Source organism: Notolepis coatsorum (assembly GCF_963971535.1).
Source record: "Notolepis coatsorum genome assembly, contig: SCAFFOLD_451, whole genome shotgun sequence".
Lineage (NCBI taxonomy): Eukaryota > Metazoa > Chordata > Actinopteri > Aulopiformes > Paralepididae > Notolepis > Notolepis coatsorum.
Window position 1 is genome coordinate 91,147 of NW_028173732.1, and position 10,206 is coordinate 101,352.

At 40.8% G+C, this 10,206-nt stretch overlaps 1 protein-coding gene across 1 annotated transcript in view; it reads left to right on the top strand.

Moving 5' to 3' along the window:
• Nucleotides 1–8,970, top strand: part of LOC311247720 (beta-galactoside-binding lectin-like) — a 61,103-nt gene extending 52,133 nt beyond the window's left edge. The window contains exons 2-4 of the mRNA XM_084338726.1: nt 1,015–1,088; nt 3,792–3,963; nt 8,624–8,970. Of these exons, the coding sequence (XP_084194852.1) occupies nt 1,039–1,088; nt 3,792–3,963; nt 8,624–8,773 (372 nt within the window). The 5' untranslated portion in view covers nt 1,015–1,038 and the 3' untranslated portion in view covers nt 8,774–8,970. The remainder of the gene's footprint in view (nt 1–1,014; nt 1,089–3,791; nt 3,964–8,623) is intronic.
• Nucleotides 8,971–10,206: the final 1,236 nt, after the last annotated feature.

Sequence of the window (10,206 nt, forward strand, 5' to 3'; positions counted from 1 at the left end):
CTATCAGAAGAATATAGACAGTCAGAAAAAACATTTTTACTTGTACTTTTTAGTACATTTAAAAGTAGAAACTTTTAGACTTTTACTCAAGTGTGTTTTTAGTTTTTTAACTATCACAAATACAGAAACACGTGTGCCACTGATGCTCGACTTCTCTGTTGACCATCTTTATTAACATCCCTCTTATCTGTGTACATTACAGTACATTACAGGTCTGTCCCGGGATCTCTAAAACCTCTTTGTCCCCACAGTTGGCAAACATGTATGTTGTTGGATGCCTGGCAACTGACAGCTCTGGCCTGACCAACATTTGAGTAGCTCTTCTAAAACTGTCCTTCAATTTCAGTGTCAGGAAAAGCGAAAATCTAATGAGGGTTTATCAGTTTATGAAATAGTCGTGAATTGAGATGGATTATCCATCCATCCACCTACCCATCCATCTACCCGTCCGTCTGTCCGTCTAGCCATTCATTGATCTGTCTTTCTGTTCATCTAGCCATTCATCGATCTGTCTGTCTGTCCATCTAGCCATTCATCGATCTGTCTGTCTGTCCATCTAGCCATTCATCAACCTGTCTGTCCATCTAGCCATTCATCTATCTGTCTGTCTGTCCATCTAGCCAATTATTGATCTGTCTGTCTGTCCATCTAGCCATTCATCGATTTGTCTCTGTCCATCTAGCCATTCATTGATCTGTCTTTCTGTCCATCTAGCCATTCATCGATCTGTCTGTCTGTCCATCAAGCCATTCATCGACCTGTCTGTCCATCTAGCCATTCATCGATCTGTCTGTCTGTCCATCTAGCCATTCATTGATCTGTCTGTCCATCTAGCCATTCATCGATTTGTCTCTGTCCATCTAGCCATTCATCAATCTGTCTGTCTGTCCATATAGCCATTCATTGATCTGTCTGTCCATCTAGCCATTCATCGATTTGTCTCTGTCCATCTAGCCATTCATCAATCTGTCTGTCCCAATTCACATAGAATCTGCTGTTGTCTCCCACTTACAGAAGGTGACCAACTTGTCTTTAAAGATGGGCCAGAAGTTCAAGATCTGGGTCAAGCCCAGTGATGACAGCTCTACGTAAGTCCTCTTGTGTTTTGGACCTATTGGCGGAGAAGTCTAAGAAGTTAGTTAGTCTTCCACTCAGATGGATGGTGCTGTTCACCACACAGGCAGAAAGAGTGCTGCCTCAAGCGCCCTGAGCTAGCAGTGATCAATCTTACTCACCAGCACTTCCAGATGCTGTAATAATAATAATAATAATAATAATAATAATAATAATAATAATAATAATAATAATAATAATAATAATAATAATAATAATAATAATAATAATAATAAACTTTATTTGTATAGCACCTTTCATACAGAAACTGCAGCTCAAAGTGCTTCACAACAGAAAAAGACAGGCATAAAATGAGCACATAAAGTGCAGACATATGAAATCACAGTTTTTCACATTAGGATCTATCTAACATCCCACCAGGCCACCTTGTTTATGGTTTGATTCAGTTTTAAATAGACAATAATAAAAAGAATAAGATAGAATAGACAGAGTAAAATAGTGCAATAGTGCAGTGCAATAAGTAGTAGAATAGAATAGACATGAAATGAGCACATAAAGTGCAGACATATAGACGTTTTTTTCAGTAATTTTTTTTTACAGTGCAATAAAATAGTTCTGGATTACTGTTTAACAGTATCCACAGTTTAAAACCTGACAGTCTTCTCTCCTGTTTGATACCCACCCTTGACCCTTCGAAAGACAATGTGCAATGACTTGGAATTTAAAATATCACATAGGCCTATATAAATAATAATACAAATAAATAAATAAATAAATATAAAATATAAATAAATAAATATAAAAAAAATAACATCTTTTCATTCCATTTGGGCTGTGGGGGGTGCTTAATGTCTGAAGGAGTCGACTGAAGGCTCCTTGTCCTCTGCTAAAGCATGCAATTGGTCCACTGATGGATACATCTTGATATTTCTCTACTCTAGTGTGTTCATTAGATGGGTGAAATCCTCTTTCAGTGCCTTCAGTGTTTTCTTAGGCAGTTAGCCTCGCTGGTATGCGCGCCATTAGTGTTAGCCACGCTTCTAGGCTTATTTGCTTTTGGAAAGAATGATATAAAAAATGTTTAAATTTTTTTTTTTATATATTTTCTTTGTTTTGTAATTTTTTATGCATTCGACTAAGAGGTTGGCAGTCGACTACGGCTCCTTTCGATCGATTAGTCGGGGTCAGCCCTAATAGTAACAGCACTCTCCTACCACCACAGAGACTGGTAGCAGTACTTGTGTGTGTGTCTTGGATGGGGATCTAGTAGGGATTGATGTGTGGGGTGTTTTGGGGGACTGACTGTTCCGGGGGGGTTCACATGCCTTCGAGCGGTATATACTTATTTTATGCCATTATTAAGTCTGCACGTTTACATTGCACTACTTTTAATGTCTTTTATACCTATTCTTATGTCTGCAATCTATGCATTGTTTTTTATTCTGTCAATCTGTGTGCTGATTTTATGCCTATGTTCATTTTATACTATATAGATAGTTATTAATATTTATTATTGTTATATTGTAGAAATGTGTGCATTGAAATGTCTGTAAAGTCTCAACGACATTGAAAATGAGGGTGACCTCAATTGTCTTTTCGAGAATAAATAAAGGTTGATGATGATGACTTATGACTTGGTCAGACATTCCAACGAACACAATGGCGGGCTTTTATAAAGCTGCCATGAAGTCAAATTTTTGGTTTATTTTCTCCAAGAGTACACAATGTTGCACAAAGCATTACCTTATAACCGTTACCATTCTAACCAACTCGTTAGCGCAGCTGAGCTAGTATAACATCCTGAGATACGTCAAGGATATTATAAAGTGACCTGATTCAGTGTGATCCAAGATGGTGGAATAAAGCATGGGTTCTCAAACTTTTTTATACCACGACCCTATTTCATTTAGGTTTTCTTTTGGCGACCCCACACTTAGCGGAATTTGAACATGGAATTAAGGAATATCAAAATAAAAGCACACGTTGAACTTGATCATGCATATTTATTAGAGACATTGTATTACAGCACTATGTTATCAATACACATTTATAAAACTAGGCATATTTAGCCAAAATATAATAAAAATACATAAAAGAAATATATATATATATACTGTATATATATAGATCTTTATTAAAAAAAATTACTTGCCAATGCAAGAGAGAGAGAGAGAGAGAGAGAGAGAGACAGAGACTATCATTACACATGACGCAAGAGAGAGAAGAGAGAGAGAGAGAGAGAGAGAGAGAGAGAGAGACTTCACTACGACTCTAAAACGGGTTACACTGCCGAATTCTACCCGCATTTGGCGGGTGTTAATGTCAAGCCCTGGTTGCAAGGGTTCAATTAGACTCGCCCTCATCTGAGAGTGTGTAGTTGTGAGTTTTAGATATCAGAACCAGTACTGTATTTAATCATTAAGGAGATGTTGGTGTATCATCAATCAATCATTATCTCAAAAAAAAAAAAAAAAAGGTCTAACCCTAACTAACCTTACTGCCATGCACTTGTCCTCCTAATAAACTAACCTACACTCAACACTTTGATGAACATTGTTACTCAGCTGATAGAGTTGTGCCCTTCCTGATGACTTGTCGTACAAAACTTGTAAGTCGCTTTGGATAAAAGCGTCAGCTAAAAAATTACTAAAAATGTAAATGTATCATCTTTATCCACTCTTTTCTCCCCTCGCTCTCTTCCTCTGACTCCACCGTAGCTTTGCCATCAACGTCGGGCATGACTCGGACAACATCGCGTTGCACTTCAACCCCCGCTTTGACCACGGCGGCGACTCCAACATCATCGTCTGTAACCACTTCTCCGGAGGGCACTGGGGCGACGAGCAGCGGGACTCAAGCTTCCCTTTCTCTCGGGGCGATGAAAGCAAGGTGTGTGTGTGTGAGTGAGTGAGTGAGTGAGTGAGTGAGTGAATGAATGAATGAATGAAAACTTTATTTTTTTGTATCCACTTTTTCTCCTCTTTTTCTATTTTCTTCTCCCATCCCAATTCCACTGTGCCAATTCTTCCCTCCCCCTGTCTTGAACGTTGCTCGCATATGCCCCCCACTGGCCGGTTGTAGGGAGGATATAAGCCTTGCATCACGTGTCCCCTCCGCGTCTATTTTTTTACCAACGGATTTCCATTTCCGCGTTCACGTTCTGCGATCTGATTGGCCACTGACGTTTCTGGTCATGTGACATGTGTGCCCAATCGTGTGACACCTGTGTCTTTGCCCATTTCCGCCTCGAACGGTATGCAAACGACCTAACGCCTAGTTTATCACTGGTTAAGCTTAGGCGACTCTTTCGAAGTTGGTTAAGGTTAGAGTTTGGAATCAGGGCTGGTGTTCTATCGCCCTGCTCTAAGACAAACTCTAACCTTAACCAACTTCGAAAGAGTGCCTAAGCTTAACCAGTGAAAGAAACAGGCGTCACACGATTGGCCGCACATGTCACACGACCAGAAACGTCAGTGGCCAATCAGTTCGCAGAACGCGCACGCGGAACTGGAAATCCGTTGGTAAAAGTATTGACCCGTCCCCTCCGATACACGAGGAGGCAGCCTGTCACATCTTTTCACCTGCCAGCGCGGACTCTCATTGGCGAGGTGTAACGTGTGGGAGGCTCACACTGCCCCCGCCATTTCCTGTCTCTGCTGTGCAGGCGTCCCCCAACCGACCTGTAGGAGTCGCTGTCCACAACGTCCAGATTACCACCCCATCGACTTCCACCTGCTAACTCTGCCAATTGAGTTAGTATGACGGCTGGCCCAAGCCGGAGGCAACGCCGACAGCCGGAGTCGAACCCGGTGTCTCTTGCGTTGGTGACGAGCGCAATGTCCGCTGCGCCACTCAGCCGCCCGGAATGAAAACTTTATTGAACAGATTGCAGAATGGGTACAATACAGTACGGCTCAATACACACAATTGTTAACACATTAACTGCCACTCAGTTTGCCCCTCTCATGCCCATCTCTGTCACCACTGTAAGCCTATGGAGATGTTCACCTTCTTTGCAGGGCTATAACTCTTTAAATTGTATTGCTAAATTGACATTACTATGGCCCATTCAACATCGATTATCTATCGTTCAGGATGTAGGAACGTTATACTTTTTCATTCAAACATTCATACGAAAATACCTTCTAGAATATAAGTATGTTCTTATCGTTTTCTGCAGTAATTCCTAGAACGCTAGTTATAGGCCTAAACGCATATCGATTGCCGTTTATTGCCGATACACGCTATATTAAAAAATTCAACTAAATACGATCCTAAACGTTATGACTCATCATGCGCGGATGAACGGGGGGGGGGGGTCGTTTATAATTCCGTGATCGTCAGTAAATGCTTTATGTAGTATGGGTTGATTTATTGATCAGATGGTTTGTAAATAAAGAAATGTACAATCGCCTTGAAAATAACGTTACTGTCCTCTTACCGTTCGCCGATGAGACTGGAGGAAAAAAGATCCCACTTATTTGACGTCGATCGACTAGATCCATTTCCGGTTTGTATGGCGCAATAAACGCCCCAAATCATATCGATTATTGAGTTATGGCAGCGATCCATATACACGGATGTGTGTCTAGAGTCCCGCAACGATATGTGACTGCCGGACGGATTTCCCAGATGCACCGAGATCACCAGATCCATTTCCGGTTGTAACTCGCCCGATCATCCACCAGGCGGCGGTATTGAAGCGTTGCACTGTTGTGCAGGCTCCCACTGTATCAGCAGAGGCTGGGTGGCGGAATTATGAATACCATGGCGAAAAAATGAAATATGATCTCAATAACGTTGTACAGCGTGGTTTGCCAGAATTAGCATGGACATCAAACACGTCGTACGCCGTTTATGGCGGTGGATGTGTTAAGGGGATGCAGACCAGAGAAAGACGTTTGTCTTGTTTACATCAGGGTCCCCCATTTTCAATTCATAGTGACATTTATGACATACACAACATACATGACATCATGACATTTATGGCATAGGGACATACATGACATTCAGGTAAGTAGCACTGTTACATTTGTGACATATACGATATGCAAATATACATTACTGTTACCCATAGATCCTAACAGAGAATACGGTGGGGAGGAGACTGTCTGTTAGGAGGGGGTGGGGGGGTGTGAGGGTCATGTGTCTACATAGATGTGGACATGGTGTTGATTATCTGAAATGTTTTGTACTCTGCTTGTCTATGATAATTACACTGTAAAAAACTGAGCGTCATCTGGTCAATTTTTAAACTATCAGCTAATTTTATTCAACCAAAACTGTAAAATGCAATTCATAAATGGTTCAAATTCATTTAATTCGGCTCAATTCGATTTCAAAAAAGCACATCGTCTTTTTTATTATGTATATAGGTTACTAATAATAATTTAATAAATATGAATTAACCCCAATCCCAGTTTTTACACTGTATAGTGAGACAATTTAGTTGCTAAGATACACGTTTCGTGATGCAGGGAGGTGGGTTACTGCGCAGGACTGAATACTCTGTTGATCTCTGTCTTCTTTTTTATTTACTCATTTATTTATTTAGATACAATAGTATCGGAAAGATAATTTGTTACAACAATATGCCACATGGGTTTTTACTTTCATTTCAGGAATAAAAGATGTATTCCTGTATTTGTTTGGTGTATTTGTTTATACAATATTAGTTGCAGTCTGCACTGTCTTATACTGCAGTGTATTTGGTGATCCCCCCCCCCCCCCCCCTCTTTTCATTATTTTGGCATCCCACGATTTATTAGTATATCACAACCCCTTGTGATGTTGCCACTCCCTGGTTTCCTGGTTGCTGAAAGAGTTTACTTTTGAGATGGACACAGTCTTAAAGGGGCACTTCACTAAAAGACAATGAATGCTGGTTTATTTTGCACATAATCTCACACACATCCAAAAACGAAACAGTTTTGCACACATTCATTTCGTTTGACAGTTATTGGGATTAAATGAGTTTGGATATGGCCACCAGTGATGTCATCCTGGGATATTGAATCCTTGTGTTGTGCTAATTACAGCTCAATTAAATGATAAGGTAGCAGCCCCTATAATACAAGGTATTGCTATTTTTTCATCATCATTTCATTAATTCATTCAAGATTCATTAAATCAATGTCCCCGATGACATCACTGGTAGCCACATTCAAGCTCATTTTAAGTGCTGTAATTAATTAAATTGAATGTCCCTGGCCATATTCAAGCTACTTTTTTAGAGTTTTTGGATGCGTGTGAGATTATGTGCAAAATAAATCTGCATTGTGTTTTGGTGAAGTGCCCCTTAACTCAATGGACGCCAAGGGGGCGCTGTTTACCTTCTGGTTAGAACGCCAGCACTGTAATGCAATGGGGAGAATGCCGTGTTTTGCGAGTGCTAAAACTATATGAAATATTATAGCTATGGATCTAATAAACATGTCGATTGTCAGTGAGTTTCTTCCAGTCAACATGCAAAAAACAGATTTTTCATACATACATTTCCGTTTTATACCGTGATGAATATGAGTATAGTTCCAGAGCGTTTCTGTCTATCTCAAGAAACTCGAGCAAACCGCGCTTCAATGCATTTCCTTAGAAATCGTGCCATTTGTTGCTTGATTTATGAATCGTTCTGAAAATAACGCTAGATTATCGGTATTATATGTGTCCTCATGCACGAACAGAAGCGGGGTCTGAAAAGTCGCTTCTCCGTGCCTTGGTCGCAGCCAACCGCACGCACGCACGCACAAACACACAAACACACACACACACACACACACACACACACACACACACACACACACACACACACACACACACACACACACATGCGTGATCGTTACGAAAGAAACATCGGATTAACCCAAGATTGGTAACATAGAGTCCTTACCTCACATCTGATGTACTGCAAAAAGATTAATCCAATTCCTGATCGCAATTCCAAATATTGATCGCGTTTATTGATCCAACGTTATATGTCCAAAACGCATAATCCACGCTGCTCCCCAGTCCATGTGTTATAACGATACTGCATGCCTGAGAAGGAAAACCTGGACCAGACTTCTTAGATCAGTGTACAGCCCAAGGGGGAGGGATTCCAATGATGTGTAATACCGGCTGGAAGGCGTTAGGCGACGGTATTGGCCTTTTGCGAGCTCAGACCCATTCCCAATGATAAAATCAGGCTGGATGGATGAAAAATGAATGGATATAGCGAATAAAAGAAATAACGATTAAAACCTGACTTTTTTCGTGATTGGCTGTCAATGCATGGCGAGTCAACCCGACTTTTCTCGTGAATGGCGCTGAATGAGTTAATAGTAAGGAATAAATGTATTTCAAGCCAGTTTTGCTGCTCCTATGTTTTAACTTTTTATTATTATTTACATTATTATTTATTACAATTTGTATTTATTATTACTGATTCTCAAACATACTTAAAAACAATGCACTTTTTTCCACTGGGTGTTTTTCAACTCACCCTTGAGTATGACTAAACAAATTCTATTTCCCTTTCTTTGTTTGTTTGTTTGTTTCTCACGTGTTCCTGCAGTTCTACATCAACTTCACAAATGAGTATTTTTACATCGAACTCCCTGACGGCAACACAATGTCTTTCCCCAACCGACTTGGAGACGTCAAGTACGATCACTTTGATATCACCGGCGACGCCAAGCTCTGCGGCTTCAAGATCAGCGACTGACCGACTATACCGTGACCCTCCCGACGCTCTGGTGTTTGGGCTGACATGATCCGTCTTCACCGACGTCATCAGCGTCAGCGGCCTGTGAGAACGCCTTTGTCATAGAGTCGCTATTATTGTGCAGTGAGAGGAAATGGTCTGAAGGGGGCAGCATAGTAAGGATTGTCTGAATGTTGCTTACATCTATGGTATTGAAGCCTGCGGTCGTCAATAAAATCACTGTGAAGCAAAAACGCAAGGGTTTGTCATTATTACTGTACTACTCAGTGTTGCAGTGATGCAATAAATTGTTATTTGACCTACAGTAATGCTAATAAAATATATAAAACAGAAAAGAAAAGATACAAAATACATTGTATTTTCAGAATACGTTTGTTATATTTCCTCAAAACATACCCTATTTTCATGTAACTCGCAATCTGATACTATTAACTACTATATATCAATAGCAATAGCTATGAATTTCAATCACGATGATGCGGGTCTGTTTAACCCTTTCACTGCCACACTACAAATGGTTAACCTTCTGTAGTGTGGTTGTGAAAGGGTTAACCATTTGGTAGTGTGGTAGTGAAAGGGTTAACCCTTTGGTAGTGTGGTAGTGAACGGGTTAACCTTCTGTATTGTCTCAGTGAAAGGGTTAACCCTTTGGTAGTGTGGTAGTGAAAGGGTTAACCTTCTGTATTGTCACAGTGAAATGCTTAACCCTTTGGTAGTGTGGTAGTGAAAGGGTTAACCTTCGGTATTGTCGCAGTGAAATGGTTAACCCTTTGGTAGTGTGGTAGTGAAAGGGTTAACCTTCTGTATTGTCACAGTTAAAAGGTTAACCCTTTGGTAGTGTGGCAGTGAAAGGGTTAAAAAGGTGGATAAACTAGATGGGTTTACACTCCAATAGATTACACACACACACACACACACACACACACACACACACACACACACACACACACACACACACAGTATCTAGTCCTCGTGCTACACACACACACACACATACACACACAGTATCTAGTCATCATGCTACACACACACACACACACACACACACACACACACACACACACACTATCTAGTCCTCACGCTACACCCACCGTAGTGCTGTTTCATAACATCATTCACATGCAGCACATGGCTGTTTATTGCACTGGAACGTCCATGTTAATCACTCTCTCACTACGGTGAGAATCCACCATTTTGAGGCGCCTGTGGCGTCTGTAAACCCAGTGACCCACCGTAGACTGGTCTTTAACCCTTTCACTGTCGCACTACCAAACGGTTAACCCTTTCACTGTGACAATATACATAAGGTTAACCCGTTCACTGCCACACAACAGCAGGTTCACCCTTTCACTGCCACACTACACAGAAGGTTAACCCTTTCACTACCACACTACAGACGGTTAACCTTTCACTACCACACTACAGACGGTTAA